A 21,043-nucleotide genomic window follows, 5' to 3' on the forward strand; every position below is an offset into this window, starting at 1 on the left:
GGTGGTGGTGGGGGGGGGGGGTACAGATACCCGCATCATGGAGTAAGAAAAATACTTATAAAGGTTAAGGTTAGGGTTATGGTTATCAAATGTTTGACTAGTACTATATACAAAATACAGTTATGTACATAAACAGAATAGATATAGAAACACATTTTTGCCGTGATTTATCCAGGAAGCACAGATTTTCCAAATGTAAACATATAAATAGTGATGAAATGTGAACTGATTTGGCATGTTCTATTCTATTACAGTCTAAATAGTCAGCGTTTGTTCATTTTTGTGTGAACTGTCCCTTTAATTTTTGTTTTGTGAGAGTTACTAAGAAATAGATGAAGGTTTTTGAAAAATTCTGATCACTTTTGCGTCTCTCTTTAAAACCTATTGGCTCACTACTGTGTAGTTCTACAAGATGTTTGCTTTCAGTACTCGGGCTTTTTTTTTGTTGCTTTAAACAGTTGTTCTGTGCTCATCTGCATGACTGAATTCTCTGAGAGAATCAGAGCAGTGTTTTGACCAGGTCTCAGTTGAACATCTCGTCGATTTTCAGCCAGAAAATGGCAGCTTTTTACAATGGGGGTTTTGTTCTTATTAACTGGCTCCACTTTGGGGGAGAAAAAAAAAGGCTGTGATAATTATTGTGTTGCGTTCGACTTGTAACTTGTGAAAATGATGGTATAAATTATTATAAATTAAGAAAACATGTTGTAATAAATCTTTTAATAGCTCTTTGAAGGCAGATTTTGTCTTATTTATTTGAATCTGATTACTCGTGTTAACTTATTTTTTGCTGTTGTTAAGTGTGATGTTTTGCTTTGTAAACTCTGCCATCTAGTGGAGAATCCTGGAAAATCAACTCCTTGAGCCTTCAGAAATATGTTTGAAATGTGTAAGATTGTAAAAACGTTGCCTGGTCTGATGTGTCTCCATTTTTGCTGCCACATTCGGATGCTCGGGTCAGAATTTGGCCTCAACAACATGAAAGCATGGATACATCCTGCCTTGTATCAGCGGTTCAGGCTGGAGTTGGTGGTGTAATAGTGTGGGGGATATTTTCTTGGCACACTTTGGGTCCATTAGTACCAATTGAGCATCATGTCTATGCCACAGCCTACCTGAGTATTGTTGCTGACCATGTCCATCCCTTTATGACCCCCATCTTCTGATGGCTACTTCCAACAAGATAACTCGCCATGTCATAAAGCACGAATAATCTCAGACTGATTTCTTGAACATGACAATGAGTTCACTGTACTCAAATGGCCTCCACAGTCACCAGATATCAATCCAATAGAGCATCTTTGGGATGTGGTGCAGAACTGGAAATTCACATCATGGATGTGCAGCCGACAAACCTGCAGCAACTGTGTGATGCTATCATGTCAATACGGACCAAAATCTCTTTTTGCTTGTTGAATCTATGTGAAGAAGGATTAAGGCAGTTTTGAAGGCCAAAAGCGGTCCAACCCAGTACTAGTAAGCTGTACCTAATAAAGTGGCCGGTGAGTGTGGATATACATATCATACCATCAAAATCACGGACTAATACAATTCACCATACAAGAAATTGTCAGGAAAACATAATTATACTTTAAACAAGTATATAAATAATAAGGTAAAATATGACATATACACAAACTTACATAAGATAACATGCGAATAGTAATAATAAAACAAATAACAGGATAAAAATAAAAAATATATACAGAGAAAATAAATTAATATATAGGTGATTAATGTTCTTTTTTCTATTTCTTTGGTTATTTGATGCTATAAAACAGTGTGTAGCGTCACGTTTGTGTGCTGTAATTGAATATGTGTAAGTTTGTGCATGTTTGATCATCAAGGATCCAAACACAGAAGATGACGGTGAACAGACCGGGACATTTATGCTTCAATTTTCCTTCAGTGGACAGAAGATGTATGCATGTTTTCTACAGGCTATGTTCTGAAGAGTGACGCTGCGCCCTCTATTGGTCTGTCCTGGTATGTGTTTTTATTTTATTATCACTGAATATGTCCACATACTGCTCACTCATCATGTTGTCTTCTCAAGCGTGAGCTTTATCCTGACTCGCTGAGAGGAGGAAACTGAGTGTGAATGAGCTGACCTTTCAGTGTTTCTGGATGAGAGCGTCTTCAGTTTGATGGCTCTGCCGGCTCACTGAGGCCTGCATATAAACCAGAGATGTTAACTGAGCCGCTGGTGCCTTTATATTTACAGCATTACTGATTTTAGACTGATTCTGAGTCATTTAGAGACATAAAGAACGGTGTGCATGAGTGTCATCATTATGTTCACTGTAAATAAAGTGATTCACAAAATTAAACTCGTTGCTTTTAAAGCAATTAGTTGACTTATAAAAGTGAGTAAACCTGTTGCTTTTAAAGCGATTAGTTGACTTATAAAAGTGAGTAAACCTGTTGCTTTTAAAGCGATTAGTTGACTTATAAAAGTGAGTAAACCTGTTGCTTTTAAAGCGATTAGTTGACTTATAAAAGTGAGTAAACCTGTTGCTTTTAAAGCGATTAGTTGACTTTACTTCATAAAAGTGAGTAAACCTGTTGCTTTTAAAGCGATTAGTTGACTTTACTTAATAAAGTGAGTAAACCTGTGACTTTTAAAGCGATTAGTTGACTTTACTTAATAAAGTGAGTAAACCTGTTGCTTTTAAAGCGATTAGTTGACTTTACTTAATAAAGTGAGTAAACCTGTTGCTTTTAAAGCGATTAGTTGACTTTACTTAATAAAGTGAGTAAACCTGTTGCTTTTAAAGCGATTAGTTGACTTTACTTCATAAAAGTGAGTAAACCTGTTGCTTTTAAAGCGATTAGTTGACTTTACTTAATAAAGTGAGTAAACCTGTTGCTTTTAAAGCGATTAGTTGACTTTACTTAATGAAGTGAGTAAGCCTGTTGCTTTTAAAGCGATTAGTTGACTTTGTTTAATAAAGTGAGTAAACCTGTTGCTTTTAAAGCGATTAGTTGACTTTACTTCATAAAAGTGAGTAAACCTGTTGCTTTTAAAGCGATTAGTTGACTTTACTTAATAAAGTGAGTAAACCTGTGACTTTTAAAGCGATTAGTTGACTTTACTTAATAAAGTGAGTAAACCTGTTGCTTTTAAAGCGATTAGTTGACTTTACTTAATAAAGTGAGTAAACCTGTTGCTTTTAAAGCGATTAGTTGACTTTACTTAATAAAGTGAGTAAACCTGTTGCTTTTAAAGCGATTAGTTGACTTTACTTAATAAAGTGAGTAAACCTGTTGCTTTTAAAGCGATTAGTTGACTTTACTTCATAAAAGTGAGTAAACCTGTTGCTTTTAAAGCGATTAGTTGACTTTACTTAATAAAGTGAGTAAACCTGTTGCTTTTAAAGCGATTAGTTGACTTTACTTAATGAAGTGAGTAAGCCTGTTGCTTTTAAAGCAATTAGTTGACTTTGTTTAATAAAGTGAGTAAACCTGTTGCTTTTAAAGCGATTAGTTGACTTTACTTAATAAAAGTGAGTAAACCTGTTGCTTTTAAAGCGATTAGTCGTCTTTCCTTTAAAAGTGAGTAAACCTGTTGCTTTTAAAGTAATTAGTTGACTTTACTTAATAAAAGCGAGTAAAGCTGTTGCTTTTAAAGTGATTAGTTGACTTTACTTAATAAAAGTGAGTAAACCTGTTGCTTTTAAAGCGATTAGTTGACTTTACTTAATAAAAGTGAGTAAACCTGTTGCTTTTAAAGCGATTAGTTGACTTTACTTAATAAAAGTGAGTAAACCTGTTGCTTTTAAAGTAATTAGTTGACTTTACTTAATAAAAGCGAGTAAAGCTGTTGCTTTTAAAGCCATTAGTTGACTTTACTTCATAAAAGTGAGTAAAGCTGTTGCTTTTAAAGCGATTAGTCGACTTTACTTAAAAAGTGAGTAAACCTGTTGCTTTTAAAGCGATTAGTTGACTTTATAAAAGCGAGTAAAGCTGTTGCTTTTAAAGCGATTAGTTGACTTTACTTAATAAAGTGAGTAAACCTGTTGCTTTTAAAGCGATTAGTTGACTTTACTTAATAAAGTGAGTAAAGCTGTTGCTTTTAAAGCGATTAGTTGACTTTACTTAATAAAAGTGAGTAAACCTGTTGCTTTTAAAGCCATTAGTTGACTTTACTTCATAAAAGTGAGTAAAGCTGTTGCTTTTAAAGCGATTAGTTGACTTTATTGAATAAACTGGTTGGCTTAAAATTATAAACAATTGAACTATGTGCATAGCAAGAAAAGTCAACCTAACAATTCCCAAGTACAACAGGCCACTTTTCACAGTGCTGATATTCTGATCATTTTGTCCTCCAAGAACATTTTACTATTCCAAACCACCTCAGTCTTAGTAACAACCTTTCATTAATGTATGAATTTGATGGCTGGAGGTGAAAATGTGTTATAAATTTTGTGGGTCACAATTTACAACACAAAATCAGAAAACGTTGGGAGAGTTTGGAAAACACAAATAAAAAAGAAAGTCGCGATTTCTAAATTTACTTTGACTTGTATTTCATTGCAGACAATACAACAAACATTATTTTTTAAAATAAACACGTATTTCAATGTTGGTTCTTGCATCACACATTTCAAAGAAAGTTGTATCAGTAAAGCATTTAGCCCTTTGTAATGTTGCCATTGCTTTTCACAACACTTAAAAGACGTTTAGGGACTGAAAACACCAAGTGATGAAGTGTTTCAGGTGTCATTTTGTCCCATTCTTCCTGCAAAGTCTTAAGGTGAGCAAAAGTATGGGGTCTTCATTGTCGCATTTTGCGCTTCAAAATGCACCACAGATTCTCTATTGGAGACAGGTCGGGACTGCAGACAGGCCAGTAAAATGCTGAAAAGTACATAGAGATTTTGGAGCACAATTTGCTGTCTTCTTTTCCAGAGACGCCCATGCATATTTCAACAAGACAATGGGAAACCACATTCTGTACACATTACAGAGTACAAGGTACAGATACAGGTACTAAAGTAAATTTGTTGCTTTTAAAATGATTAGTTGGCTTTACTTAAAAAGTAAGAAAACCTGTTAGTCTTAAAGCAATTAGTTGACTATACATCTGTTTATCCTATAAAACGATGTCTTATTTTAAACACTTAAATTGAACAGCTCAATTTTTATTAATTTAATTTTTTCTGCTTATTAAGAAGTGTTTATGAAGAGTTTTGGGTGAAAAGACTTTCAATTGGGGACAGAAACTAGCTTAAATTAAACTTAATTTCTATTCCAAAGGTGAACAGATGTCACGTGGGTTTAGAATGATTGACTGACTTTTCATTCTGGGATGAACAAACCCTGAAAGGGACACTTGACTTTTTTGGAAATAGGCTAATTTTACAAGTTCCCTAGAGTTAAACAGTTGAGTTTTACCATTTTTTAATCAGATAAGTCAAGTTTTAAATAGGAAAATTATCAAAACTCTTTCTTTTCATTTTTTAAAATCAGATGCTAATGGTCTAATCTGATTCAATGATTTATGCTAAGCTAAGCTAAAAATGAGAGGTCCGCTGAATGGATCCAAAAAATGGTAGACTCTAGGGGAGCTGTAACATTTGGGAAAGAAATTAAAAAATAAACAGTAGTGCAGTGTTTCCTTCAAATGAATCAGCAGTTGCTAAATAAGACAAGAATCCTTGGTCAGAAATAGCCGTTACTTCACTGTTCAGTGTGTGTGTGTGTGTGTGTGTGTGTGTGTCGTCAAGCAGACTCTTGTATTGAGGGTCAGGAAATGAGAGCCAGTGTTAGGAGCTCATGTCCTCATTGTCTGAACTTCCTGCTAGTGAGTGCATTCACTTAAACTGCTGTCAGTTCAGGCCGACAGCATATATATATATATATATATATATATATATATATATATATATATATATATATATATATATATATATATATATATATGTATGTATGTATGTATGTATGTATATATATCTGTATATATATATATATGTGTATATATATATATATATATGTATATATCATAGACTAAAATATGTATATATATATTTATATGTATATATGTATATATATATATATATATATATATATATATATATATATATATATATATATATATATATATATATATATATATATATATATATATATATATATGCACATACTTTTTTCCAAATGCCCACCCTAAAATTCACGGCTGAAACCGGGCTTGGTAATTATAACGAGAATTATTCATATTATTTATTAAATTACCCAATTACCCTAATCCCAAGCCTCACAGTAGGCTAATGTAAATATTAATCACTGTTGTACAGTGTCACAAAAAATGATGCTATAATGATGTGGGTATCCTGCTGTATCTTAAATTACCGTCTTATGTCAGTCCAAAAAAGTTTATAATCGTCACATTGTGAAGTCATTGAGGTAAAGTTGGTTTATTATTCGGACATTTAGACTTGATCCTTAATAATATCACTTCAGAAAAGTATTACTTGCTAATTTTAACTGGAGACATCACATTAGCAGCCAGTGACGATCAACGTACAGCATTGTTCACTGTCAGTATAGTGCTAATGTTGTTTTGAAATCACACTTACATGCTAGACCGAATATTCAAAGTACAACATAGACACCGTGTCACAGTTAAAAACCAACTTTACCTCAATTATCAACTCATAACACAGCATCTTCATCACCGTGAGTGTGTCTCCATGGAAACGCGCCATGAGGAGGCGGCAGTCCTGAGGAAAAAGAGCGCGAGTGTGTGTGTGTATGTGTCAGGTCATGTGGTCTCACAAGATGGCGACTTCAATGCTGGGAATGTAAGGAGTGAATCTGCGCTCCAGACCTCCAGACCTGCAGCGAAAAACACACACCGCGCTCGACGCATCAGCAAGTGGTCATAATCCGCCGCAAACCCCGCTCATCTCTGCCCGTTTCCCGGTGCTCACCGTTTAGTTGTCCCTGTTAAAGTTGATCTGCAAACGCCTGTAACACATCGCTTATGCAGGATTCAGACACCGGGCAATTCTGCAAAACCTCTCGTCCTTACAATTTGAGCGTATCCGTCATATAACAGGACTATTTTATGTATGGAAAAGCTGTGAGGATTTAAGGCGGGTCATTGTTGATTTTTTCTTTGTCCGGCTGAATCACTGTCTGCAATGGCCATCCATGTGTTCGGTGAGTCCTCATTATTTATTATTATGAGTCTGTGTGACAACGTGTGTGTGTGTGTGTGTATGTATGTATGTATATGTATGTGATGGACAACACACGCACACACACACATATACACACATATATAGATTTCATATGAGCTTCAGTTCGTGTGTGTGTAATATAATATAATATTAACACTTGAGCTTGATAACACGAGACGGTGGGTAATTGTTTGTTTTTCCCCTCAGGAGTAACGTTAACAATAGTGTTTTTATTGTTTCGTGTGGACAAACACACTTCCAGTTCTCCTCACAATGAGATCATGTTATCAAAATAACTTTGACTTCATCCTGCAGTGTGTCATTTTTCGGAAAACGCCGTCGTGTTATTCTCCCCTCATCTTCAGGATCTGCTTTGTTGCTCAGTATACATGGCAACAGGTAGAGCTGGATGATATGACAAAAATATCATATTGCGATAACAATAAAAATCATCATCACCGCGATAATGATATACATCGTCATATAGTAAGTTTTTATATAACTTCGGTCGATTATTAGTTAATGTATATATACATAAAGCAGCTTGAAGACATAAATTTCTGGAAATACACATTTCAGAAGCAGCATCTCGTTCTAAAACATCCCATCAAGCAATTTTGTGTTTAAAAGACATCTAATAGACGTCTTGCTTAAAACATGGCTGAATTTAGACCGTCTGTAAAATCGAATAGATGTAAAAATAGTGCAAAAATAGACTTCTATAAAATCTATAATCTGAAAATCTCAAGTTTGGGGCTTTTCAGCACTTGCAACATAGCAATAAAATACTTTGATCAAATAAAATCAATTAGAAAATGACAAATTCCCTACAACTCATGAGTAGTTTTTAGATATAATAATTTGTTATATATTAATCTCATGTATTTAAGCATTTTAAATTTACTCAAAATATACTGTTTCTTCCTTTTTTTTTAGAGCATCAGGGCAAATGCTTGATCAAGAATGTGGAAAAATAACATAAATATATGTAATTACAACATAAAATATTTCTGCATGAAATGCTAAATATAAAAAATTGCCCTCGCCCCAAAACCTTTGGGGGTTTATTTAAAACATTTTCTTAAATGTGGGTGAAATTATAAAATATATATACAGTTGAAGTCAGAATTATTAGCCCCCACTTGATTATGATTTTTTTTCTTTTTTAAATATTTCCCAAATGATGTTTAACAGAGCAAGGAAATTTTCATAGTATGTCTGATAATATTTTTTCTTCTGGAGAAAGTCTTATTTGTTTTATTTCGGCTAGAATAAAAGGAGTTTTTAATTTTTTAAAAGCCATTTTAAGGTCAAAATTATTAGCCCCTTTAAGCTAGATTTTTTTTCGATAGTCTTCAGAACAAACCATCATTATACAACAACTTGCCTTTTTACCCTAACCTGCCTAATTAACCTAGTTAAGCCTTTAAATGTCACTTTAAGCTGTATAGAAGTGTCTTGAAAAATATCTAGTCTAATATTATTTACTGTCATCATGGCAAAGATAAAATAAATCAGTGATTAGAGATGAGTTATTAAAAATAAAATGTTTAAAAACGTGTTGAAAAAAATCTCTCCGTTAAAACAGAAATTGGGGGGCTAATAATTCAGGGGGGCTAATAATTCTGACTTTAATTGTATACAGTACAAAATGCTGGGCTATTTCAACCTAAATTTGGCTAATATATGTAAATAACTCCACTGCTGGGTCAATTTTTTTCTAATAAAAATGTTTACACTACTTTTATTCAACAGTTGGCTTTGTTCATATTTAACCCAAGATTTATTTAATTTTATTTCAGATTTTAATAGTTTTTTTCCTTGTTTCAAAAACACGTTTGACTGTTGACAAACCATTACAGCATGAAACACTGACTGCTTTTTCATCTAAAAGAGTTCATTTACAAGAGAGTTTATTTAGTCTGAAAACTTTTTAAAGTACTGTGTACATGTTTAAAATAAATATATAAGTTATCTAGACTGTGTTTGATCAGTGGTGAGTTATAAATTCAATAAATAATTAAATCATTCAATTCTGTATTCTATAATGTGTTCAGTATTGGTATTTAATACACTCTGAATAAATGCTGTTTACCAATTCTTGGTAAAAAATGGACAAAACCAACCCCTGGTTAATTTTTTTCAAATAAAATTTATAGGACAAAATATAACCCAAAATCTGGATTTGTCCATATTTTACCCAAAATTTTAAAAAATAACCCAGTCTTCTTTTTTTTTTAGAGTGAGTAGAAAGTAATAAAGAAAGAATTGTTCTGTCAAACAGATTAATCGTTTGACAGAACACGTTTTGTATTATTTTCTAAGCATCCATGCTAAAAGTTTGTATTTACATAATATATATGTGTTTACTGTGTATATTTATGTATATATGTGTAAACACACACACATACTGTAAACAAAATACTAAAATATACAAATGAAATATATTTACATAACCCCCTCCCCCCCATCCACTCATTTGTAGTCATCAGAAGTTCCTGATCAGGTATAATCTAAAGTTATGACTGTTTTATTAAACAACGATTCTTTAAGTCTAAATAGACCCACTATATGTAAAAAATAATATTCAGATTTTTAATGCATTATGTGCATTAAAACCAGCCTGTGTACCCAAATATATGACAGGTCTCAGTATCACGTGTCCTCAAACACTTGTTGAAGTTCCAAACTCGAGTTTTTCCCTGCAGCTCTTATCTGTGGATGAGGAAGCAGACGCTCTATTAATATATAATGCTGAATCATACACTGATTACCATAGTGAGTCACTGTCTGATGAAGATATACTGCTCATATATTCTTCTTAAACAGTGTTGGCAAGTTACTTTAAAAAAGGAATTAAAACAGCATTAAAACTGTTCAAATGACTTTTCTAACTTTCTAAATGTAGTTACTCAATGAGTGGTTCAATTACTTGATTCAATAATAAAATCAACTTAAAGGGTCATGAAACCCCCCTCTTTCGGTTCAAGTCTACCTCAGAATTTTCATAATGGGCGTGGCCAGCAGAGCAGAGGAAAAAGAGGAGAGCGAACAACTGTTGTCAGTCGGCTCACAAAATGAGAGACAAACCGTGAGGACACCCATGTTTTTATAGTTTACAAAGTTAACATGCAAATAAATAAACGGTAATTTAATGTCCTGCTACATTTGTTCTTTGTAATTTCATATACACATAACCACAGTTTATTATATCATCATAAAGATAATCGTGTTTATATAAACGCTATAAATGAGGAGGACTTCTCTTCTCCTCAATCCCCGGGTCTGAATGCAGACACAGTGAACAGCAGCCCAGCAGTTCTCCTGCCGTGTCTATTCCAACTATTAATCCTGCCAGTAGTCTTGAGGATTTTCAAAATAGATGAACACAGCAGCACGAATATAGGCGATGTGTCTGAATACTAACAAATTAAACTGAGAAAAGAAAAAGTCCGCCATTCTCCAATTCTCACACAGCTCTTCTGACAAAAATGATTGCTGCACACATACAGCTTTGACCAACTCGGCTATGAATAATAATGAGAAACCGATGCGTCATCACTCCAATAGCAGATTCGCGCTACGTCACCGATTTTAATCCGCCCCAAAAATTATACTAAACCCGGAAGATGAAACTAGCTGACAAAAGCTCAAAATGATCCAGTTTTCCCCACAATTACTTCAACCTTTAAATTCTAATATACATACAATAGAAATGAAACCTTAAAGAGCCCATATTATACATGAAATAGGGTCATATTTAGGTTGTAAGGGTCTCCAACAACAGTCTAATATGCATGCAAGGTCATAAAACACTTTGATGGTCTTATAATCTGCATTTATTTTTACCTAATTATCCCAGCGACTCCCATATGAATCGTTCAGCGATTCATTTGTTCCCAACCCCCTCCTCAGCGCGAAGCTAATCTGCGCTGATTGGACCGATGACAGCCTGCTGCGATTGGTCGACAGTGACAGGCTTCAGCACGAGACAGAGTGAAATGCCCAGCTGGTAATCAACTATATAAAAGTAGTCACAGTGCACACACACACAACCCTCCTCAGAAGAACTGGGGAGATCGACGCGAGTCTCCTAGCCTCTCTCTCTCTCTCTCTCTCTCTCTCACACACACACAACGCTCCTCAGAAGAACTAGGGAAAGCGACGCGCGTCTCTCTCTCTCTCTCTCACACACACACACACAACGCTCCTCAGAAAAACTAGGGAAAGCGACGCGAGTCTCTCTCTCTCTCTCTCTCTCTCTCTCTCTCTCTCTCTCTCTTTCTCTCTCACACACACTCACACAACGCTCCTCAGAAAAACTAGGGAAAGCGACGCGAGTCTCTCTCTCTCTCTCTCTCTCTCTCTCTCACACACACACAACGCTCCTCAGAAGAACTAGGGAAAGCAACGCGAGTCTCCTGTCTCCTAGCTTACGATCACCATAGCAACGACAAACGGCAGTGGAACGCGAGCTCACAAAAGCCTTTAACGTTAAATCCGTAAACAAAGCGGCACGCATCGCGTTTTTAACGTGGCTTACATGTGATAAGAGAATATAAAGAGTAACCGCGTGTACTGTACCAGGTTAACAAGTAACAAAACACAATAAATACATAATTTGCAAGTTAACCGAGGCAACAATTTTAATCGCACTTACTTACACTAGTGAATAAACCTCAACCACTGACTCTTCACAGTTCACAACTCATCTTTGAGTAGAGACTGTCAATATTATCCATCTGAGCACAGCGTGACTTCATTCGACCGGCGGCGTCTGTGTGTGTCTAGTGTTTTTTCTGTGTTAGTGGGCGGGGCCGCAGGTTTCAAATCTCCCTGGTTTGCGCGCGTAACTACTGGCGAGGCTTGTGTTTCGTGGCTGCGTCATCGCGAAACACCTAATGACTCGTTATCAAGACGACTCGTTTGAAGCACTATGAGTCGACTCTTTTATAGATGAATCAATAGTTTTAAACACTGTACACTTACAGATTTAAGCCTTAGCTGGATATTTCACTTCACTTAGAGCTGTGTTACACACTACATGGAAGGGCATTTTCAAAAACCCATAATATGGGCTCTTTAAAGTTTAACTTGCTTTATTAGTGTACATTTTGTATAGCTTTGCCAAAGCATTTTAGTTGTTTGTAAAATGTGTAATATATTAACATCATCAAATTAATCAAATATAGTTCTATTATTATAGCTATTTTATAAACAATATATGTACCAAACACAGTGTCCTAATGTAATGACACAATATTTCATACATACAATATGCTGACGTTCATTTTCTTCTTCTAGCATGTTGAGTTGTCTGATCAGTCTATCCTTCTTTAGTTAAGAGTTCTAATTATTCTGCAAAATACCTGAATAACAAAAGAAAAATCTATGTATGTATGTATGTGTGTATATATGTATGTATGTATGTATGTATGTGTGTATGTATGTATGTGTGTGTGTGTGTGTGTATATATATATATATATATATATATATACATACACACACACACACACACACATATATGTATATATATATATATATACACATATATATATATACACACACACACACACACACACACACACACACACACACACACACACACACACACACAAGTATTAGTGCGAAATGGCTGATTTTGCTCACATTTTAGGGTTATAATGCTGAACAGCATGAAATGCCATCAGTCTACAGAGATTTCCCAGTATTTCTGTTGCAATCGGAAGATCACAATAATTAACCGCTATAAAGCCAAAGCAAAGCAAACACTACCAGATTACTATGGTATAAATACAGGACTATAACATCCAACAGAGAGAGATCGATTTAGAAAGTCCCTTACCTTATTTTATATTAATTTGATCAGCTGTAGTTTGAAATGTACGCTGAGTTTTTCTCCTCTAAGGACTTATTATGTGGTCTTTGTCGCCCTCTTGTGACGGAACGTCAACCTTCTTTGCTATGCTCAGTATGACAGGCTGATGGCCGTGAACATGCTGAATCTCCGAAATTAAAAAAAAAAGCCTCAAAAGTACATTATGTTGTCCAACAGCTGCAATATTTGTCAAACTGCATAGTTAGTTGTTTAGTCCCTCTTACGTCATTAAGACATTTGAGCAATTATAACTACATTAAATGATCTTAAAATGAAAAGAAATCCATTGCTTTACTGTTTCAGTCAAAAATTACCATAACTAGTTACTCTGTACAACACTGCTCTTGAATATATTCCAATGCTCTGCTCTTGGAAGCACCTCTTGTGATTATTAATAATAATAGGCTTTTTTTCATAGTCTTCCTCTATTTTAGATGTTTCTGTGTAAGGAAGAGGAAGCTGTCGGGGGTCTTTCCTCTGAGTGTAATGAACGGGGCCAGTAGTGAAGTGAAGGGCCTCTCCCTCTGCTGTGCTCTATTGTTCATCAGCTGGACATTTCCACTGTGTTTTCCTGCTAGAATCCATCATTAATGCTGTAATGAACAATTTGGAGAGCCATCAACAGCTCACCGTTGCCTGACAACCTAAAAAAATGAATACAGAAACGCCACTCAGTGTGTCCTCATGAGTGTGTTAGCGTTGAAAAGTGTGTTTTATCACCGCTTTATTTAAAGAGGAACTATTATGCCCATTTTCAGAAGATTTAAAATGAGTCTCTGATGTCGGCATCAGTAGTTAGTGAGTCGACACATGCACTCCGGTACTCACAGCAACCCGAGTTCGATTGCCACCTCGTGGTCCTATGCTGATCCTTCCACTCTCTCTGCTCTCCACACTTTCCTGTCAAAACTCTCTACAGTCCCATCAGTTAAAGGTGAAAACCCCTAAAAAAAAATAATAATAATAAAAAAGAAAGAGTCTCTGATGTCTCTAGGGTGCGTGTGTAAAGTTTTAGCTCAAACTACCCCACTAATAATGTTTTCTAACTCTTTGAAACTGACCCTTTTAGGCTCTGATCTTAATTGGTGTTTTGGTGACTGTCGCTTTAAATTCAAATGAGATTGTGCTCTTTTCAAAAGAGGGCGGAGCCCTTGAATGTCAATCAAAGTGTTTCTGTTTTTATGAAGTGTGATTATTAAAATACAATTAATTAAATTTGATCATTAGATGCTGCCGATATATACTCAGTGCATAAAACTGTTTTGTGCCACGTTGTTTAAATGGCAAATCCATTTGCTCCGCTTTGTGGACTCATTAGTGTGCTTGTCTATACAGGAGGTGTGTTAAGGCACTTTGTTGGTGCGTTGCTATTTTGAGGAACTGAAATAGACTGTGCAATTGACCAGCTAAAAGCAGGTCTAAAGTCCAGCGCAGAGCGCTTTAGTTATGCGCCTTAAATGTGTACACATTGCTTAATACACACAGGATGTACGGCAATACACAAATGACAACTCATGACAATCTGCATTAGTATATTGTTATTATTAGCAGCAATATTTATATATATATATAAGCGGAGTCTGAGAGTTTTATTTATTTGATAGTTTATTTCACATTTCTTGATTGTAAAGGCTAAATACGAATAAAAATGGAACATAAATTTTTTTGTACTGTTTTTATTTATTTATTTTTAAAGTTGTAAGAGCCTGGAGGAATTATAGACTTTGCAAATTCAGTTTGCAGACATTTGTGCGTACAGACCTCCATTGTGTACGTTCTTAGCTGTTTTTTCCTGGCTTTTTATTATTGTCCATATCGATATCAGAATAATATCGTATCGACCGAAATTAAGAAATGTATCGTGATATAAATTTTTGCCGTATCGTCCAGCCCTATGAGACTGTGATTGGTTTAATGCACGTTACGCTCAAAACACCCCCACAACTTATTAAGAGAATAAGCACAACCCTGTTAGACCATGCGCCGGGGCGCAGAGCATATTTTTCCGTCTTTAAAATAGCAAAAGTGGGTTCAGACACATCCTTAATGCTTTTGCTCCATGCGCTTTAGATTCTGTATCTAGATCGTTAAAATAGAGCCCAAAGTGTCCCATCTCTAATTATCATTAGAGATAACGTAATTTAAAAATTATTATTGAAAGTTATTCAAAAAAGGTTCAGTATAAAAAAAAAAAAAAAATTATAGATTTATCTTGGAGACGCAAAATGTACCTGCACTCAGAGATTTAAATTATATTTTAAATGATAAAATAGTTTTTACTATATTTTTGTTTTGATGAAATGTACATTTAGGTACATCTTTAGGTTATCTTTAACTTGCAGTGTAAAATAAAAGGAGCAGAGTAGTAAGAAACAAACATTTAACTTAAATATATAAAAATATATTAGGACCAGTGTTGGGTTACATGTAACGCAAGTTACGTAATAATATTACTTTTATTATTACTTTTTTAAAAATGTAATGCAAGTTACTTTTTTAGTTTAACTAGCTTTTAAAAATAAATCGCTGAATTAAAATTAAGATGAGAGAATGCATTTATTATTCTGAACACATGGAAGAAAGGGAATTGTGTTTGAAAATGGTTTGTACTTCACTAATAAGACAAAAAGTACAAAAGCAGCAAACACGTTGCTTTAAACTTTAATTAATCTGCATATATGGCATGTATAGCTTTGGGGTCAGGAAGTTCTCTGAAGGTAACATTATCCTACATTTATTATTCTTCGATGTGTTTTTTGTAAGGGTAAATGAAGGTGTAGGTTATACAGTGTGTTGTTAATTACAGAACTCTGTTTAAAATAAGGAGAATAAAACCCTGCACTTTCTAAAAGAAATCAAGCCTCAGCCATGTCTGAAAAAGTAATGCAAAAATAACCTAAAAGTAACGTAACGCATTACTTTCCATAAACAGTAAACAGTAACGCAACTAGTTACTTTTTAGGAGAGTAACTCAATATTGTAACGCATTACTTTCTAAACTAACTTTCCCCAACACTAATGAAGACTGCATGGGGAAAAAAATCCTGCTTTTGTCCAGCAGAGGTCAGCGTTTCCCAATCATTCAGACATTTAAAGGGACAGTTCACCCAAAACTGAAAAGTCTATCATTTACTCTCCCTTTCCTTATTCTTTTAAACACAAAGGAAGATGTTTTGACGAAAGCTGAAAACCTGTAATCGTTGACTTTCATAGCATTTGTTTTTTCCTACTATGGAAGTCAATGGTTACAGGTTTACAACATTCTTCAGAATATCTTAATTTGTGTTCGACAGAAAAAAGAAACTCATAGAGGGTTGGAAACACTTGTTAATGGTGAATAAATTTCATTTTTAGCTGAACTATCCCTTTAAATACTCCTATCACGTCATCACTGGACAATTCAATAATAAACAAATCTCTGTTTTAAAGCTAGTTTGCTGAAATATTAGCGGTCAGACACAATACAGTAATTTCACAATGTGCAATGTTACACAAGGTTGGCTCAGAGATGAGTTTGTTTTCTAACAATGTGAGCCATCGTCTCTTTTAAATGTACTTTTCATGCATTTACATTTACTTTTTTATTAAAATTGTGTCGTTGTTTCTTTCAGATAATGACGAGTACAGACCCCCGGTGTGGAAATCCTACTGTAAGTCTGCTTTTTCATACACAAACACACTCCAAAGCGTATTGTTTTTGCTGCTTGTTCAAACTACTTATTTACAATGAGCTAATTGTTTATGCTCAATCCACTTAAACTTGTAAATGTTAACTTAATCTATTTGTGTTGGGACAACACAGAGGAATTGTGTGGATAAGTGCTGTTTCCGACTGTTACGACATTTCCGAGGCACCCTCACCGCATTTCAGAAACATATTTTAATAGATCGTATATTTCGAAGTGATATTACATTGGTTTTATTCAGGAAATGGAGGAAATTCTGGAGGAAATGTATAATATTGATCATTGATCAGTTTGAACTATTTTATATGATTGTTTTTGTCAGTATTGTTTGTTTGCTATTTGTTTGTATGATGCATGATTATTAAGAAACTGTTATGATTGTAAATTATATATTGAATACTTTGTACAAGTGTACAAATGTATTTGTACAAATACAGCCAATGCTGCTGATATGGCATTAAAATATAATTGAATTAATTAATTATTTAATAAAATCACTGAAATGAACAAATAAAAACAAACATTTACTCAAGTAAATAAATATTATCAGTGAATGGCTAAAAAATTAGAAGAAAATTTAGAATGTACAAATGAGATTGTACTAATTATTACCAATTAGCCACTAAATCAATAAATAAAAGATGCGAATTGCTTTCTTTCTTTCTTTCTTTTCTTTCTTTTCTTTCTTTCTTTTCTTTCTTTCTTTCTTTCTTTTCTTTCTTTCTTTCTTTCTTTCTTTCTTACTTTCTTTCTTATTTCTTTCTTTCTTTCTTTCTTTTCTTTCTTTCTTTCTTTCTTTCTTTCTTTCTTTCTTTCTTTCTTTCTTATTTCTTTCTTTCTTTCTTTCTTTCTTTCTTTCTTTCTTTCTTTCTTTCTTTCTTACTTACTTACTTTCTTACTTTCTTTCTTTCTTTCTTTCTTTCTTTCTTTCTTTCTTTTTCTTTCTTTCTTTCTTTCTTTCTTTCTTTCTTTCTTTCTTTCTTTCTTACTTACTTACTTACTTACTTACTTACTTACTTTCTTTCTTTCTTTCTTTCTTTCTTTCTTTCTTTCTTTCTTTCTTACTTACTTACTTACTTACTTACTTACTTACTTTCTTACTTACTTACTTACTTTCTTTCTTTCTTTCTTTCTTTCTTTCTTTCTTTCTTTCTTTCTTTCTTTCTTTCTTTCTTTCTTTCTTTCTTTCTTACTTACTTACTTACTTACTTACTTACTTACTTTCTTTCTTTCTTTCTTTCTTTCTTTCTTTCTTTCTTTCTTTCTTTCTTTCTTTCTTTCTTTCTTTCTTACTTACTTACTTACTTACTTACTTACTTACTTACTTACTTACTTACTTTCTTTCTTTCTTTCTTTCTTTCTTTCTTTCTTTCTTTCTTTCTTTCTTTCTTTCTTTCTTTCTTTCTTTCTTTCTTTCTTTCTTTCTTTCTTTCTTACTTACTTACTTACTTACTTACTTTCTTTCTTTCTTTCTTTCTTTCTTTCTTTCTTTCTTTCTTTCTTTCTTTCTTTCTTACTTACTTACTTACTTACTTACTTACTTACTTACTTACTTACTTACTTACTTACTTACTTACTTACTTACTTACTTACTTTCTTTCTTTCTTTCTTTCTTTCTTTATCCTAATTAACCCAGTTAAGCCTTTAAATATCACTATAAGCTGTCTTAAAAAATATCTAGTCAAATATTATTTACTGTCATCATGGCAAAGATAAAATAAATCAGTTATTAGAAATTTGTGATTAAAACTATTATGATTAGAAATGTGTTGAACAAATCTCTCCATTAAACAGGAATTGGTGAAAAAAATAAACAGGGGGGGCTAATAATTCAGGGGGGCTAATAATTCTGACTTCAACTGTATATAGTTTTACAAAATTCTGCACAGAATTAGCAAAAGCATGTTTGCAGATTCTGTTTTGCCCTGCTTAAATATTTGAGTGTATACATTAGATTTGTCAGTACCAAAGCCAAAATTGAAACCAACAAAAAAAAATGAGTACACCCAATAAAACATATTAAACTAAAGAGGAAAAATCAAGAGAATCAAAAAAATATATAAAATTCAGTTCAAATATTTCTATTCCTAAAGATGAATATAACCATTTAATAATGCACCAATCTATATGATCTATATTCACTGAGAAATGGATAATTTACGTCATGTACATGAAATAAAACCTTCTTCTGAAATGCATGTTGTGTTGTAATAGTGTACCAGCTGCAGCAGGAGGCGCCACATCCACGCAGAGTCACCTGCACATCAGAGGTGAGCGAACACACACCAACACAACACATCTCAACGTCTAATAACTAATGCTCAGTAATCCAAATTGTGATGTCATTGTTATTTTTATGTCCTGTGAAAATATTCACGATGCATGGGTTGTTGAATATGCAAATGAGTCAATGCCTTGTCTTAATTATAGCAGGTTTATTTATTGCAATAACACTACAACAGTAGCATATATTAGACCAAGCTATTTATGTGAACTAGTGCTGTCAAATGAGTAATCACATCCAAAATAAAAGTTCATATTTCCCTAATAATATACTTGTGCATGCTGTGTATGGTTTTGTGTATATAAATACAATGAGTGTAATTTCAGATTCAGAGTTTTACGTGCATTGGGATGATTTTAGAAAGGAGAGCATCTGCATAAAATTTAATAAACCAATCACAAACATTGATAAATACACGAACGTAATGACATTCTACAGATAAAATGCACAGTGCTTTATGATTTGAGTCTAGCGATATTCAGATGTAATGTAATAATCATATGTAAAATAACACCGTCGTTTTCATTGCATATTTATACATAAATACAATTAATCTTTCTCAAAGTTAAAAACGTAATTTCTTATGCCTGAATACTTTTAAAGTGACTTTTAAAAATGCTGACACCATCACAGGCTCTAAACACACACATAAATAATAAATGTTTTGCTAACTTCATGATTAAATATTGCAATGACTAGCATGTAGCTCTGGGTCATTATAAAACTAGTTTGACATTGCACATCCTGCAATGTGACCATTGTGGATGCGCATATTGCGATATCGATGCTGAAATGATATGCTGTTCAGCCCTACATTGGACTGTTTTACTATTGGACGCGGGATGGTAATTAATATCTTTAGCTTTTGGCATGATTACATTATCAAATAGCTAATAATAATATGTTGCTAATGTTTAAACTGATCTCAATAGAGTGGAGGAACTATGACGCTAATTTGTATGCAAAAACCTGGAAGCGAGTTTTAGCAGTTCCGGTTCCCTCGGGATTTCAGTTAAATCGCTTAAATAAGGTTCGTGGCTACCACAAACTCAAGATACACTCATACACTACGGCAAATTTTGTTATATAGCGCATGTGTTTAGACTTTGGGGGAGACCGGAGCACCCGGAGGAACCCCACGGTAACACAGGGAGAAAATGCAAACCCCACACAGAAATGCCAACTGACCCAATTGGGACTCGAACCAGCGACCTTCATGCTGTGAGGTGGCAGTGCTAACCACTGAGCCACCCTGTCACCTCCACCATCAGTTCATCTATATATATTCTACTGGATGGTAAATTATAGGATCAGCCAGAGTTGTATTTAGGTCACCCATCTTCTTTGAATTACAAATGTGTGCGTTAATTACACCATGGTCTAGACTTCTAGGAAGCTCCAGAGGCGTCGTGCAATATACACACAGCTCCATTAGTCAGGCTGATATTAGTGGCAGTAATTAAGGAGCGAGATGCTGCTTTTGAATTATTCATCTGTATGATGATAATTTTGCGTTTCCTCCAGTTTAGAGAAAAGCAGGAGCATTTAAACTCGCTGTCTGACGCTGCACTGCCTGCAGGTGATTTATGAACACACTCTGCTATGGTTCATGTTAGCTCTGATATCTTCTTGTCACTGCCAGCTGTCTTGAGTGACCTATTGATGATCATTTAAGTGATTTAATCAAGGTGGTCAGAATAATTAAATTATTTTATTTGTACTGATAATATCCAGTGTATGCATTTAAACTTTTAATGCATTTTAATTGAATTACATTACATGTACACAGCATATTTACAACCCCAGATAAGAAAAAGTTGGGACATTATGGACAACGCAAATAAAAAATGTATGATTTCTAAATTTCCTGTGACTTGTTTTATTTATTTATTTATTAAAAAAAAAAATTTCAAGATAAACATGTACTCCAATTCTGGTTTTCGCAACACATTTCAAAAAAGATTTGAACAGTAAAGCATTCACCACTTTGTTATGTTGCCATTGCTTTTT

General features: G+C 34.0%; 1 protein-coding gene across 1 annotated transcript in view; it reads left to right on the plus strand.

Annotated features, from left to right (window-relative positions):
• Window positions 1–6,773: 6,773 nt before the first annotated feature.
• chn1 (chimerin 1) overlaps window positions 6,774–21,043 on the plus strand; it is a 90,390-nt gene continuing 76,120 nt past the window's right edge. The window contains exons 1-3 of the mRNA XM_056465320.1: window positions 6,774–7,164; window positions 16,675–16,713; window positions 18,964–19,019. Coding sequence (XP_056321295.1) covers window positions 7,146–7,164; window positions 16,675–16,713; window positions 18,964–19,019 — 114 coding nt within the window. The 5' untranslated portion in view covers window positions 6,774–7,145. The remainder of the gene's footprint in view (window positions 7,165–16,674; window positions 16,714–18,963; window positions 19,020–21,043) is intronic.

The sequence above is a fragment of the Danio aesculapii genome, chromosome 9 (assembly GCF_903798145.1).
Source record: "Danio aesculapii chromosome 9, fDanAes4.1, whole genome shotgun sequence".
Taxonomy (NCBI): Eukaryota; Metazoa; Chordata; class Actinopteri; order Cypriniformes; family Danionidae; genus Danio; species Danio aesculapii.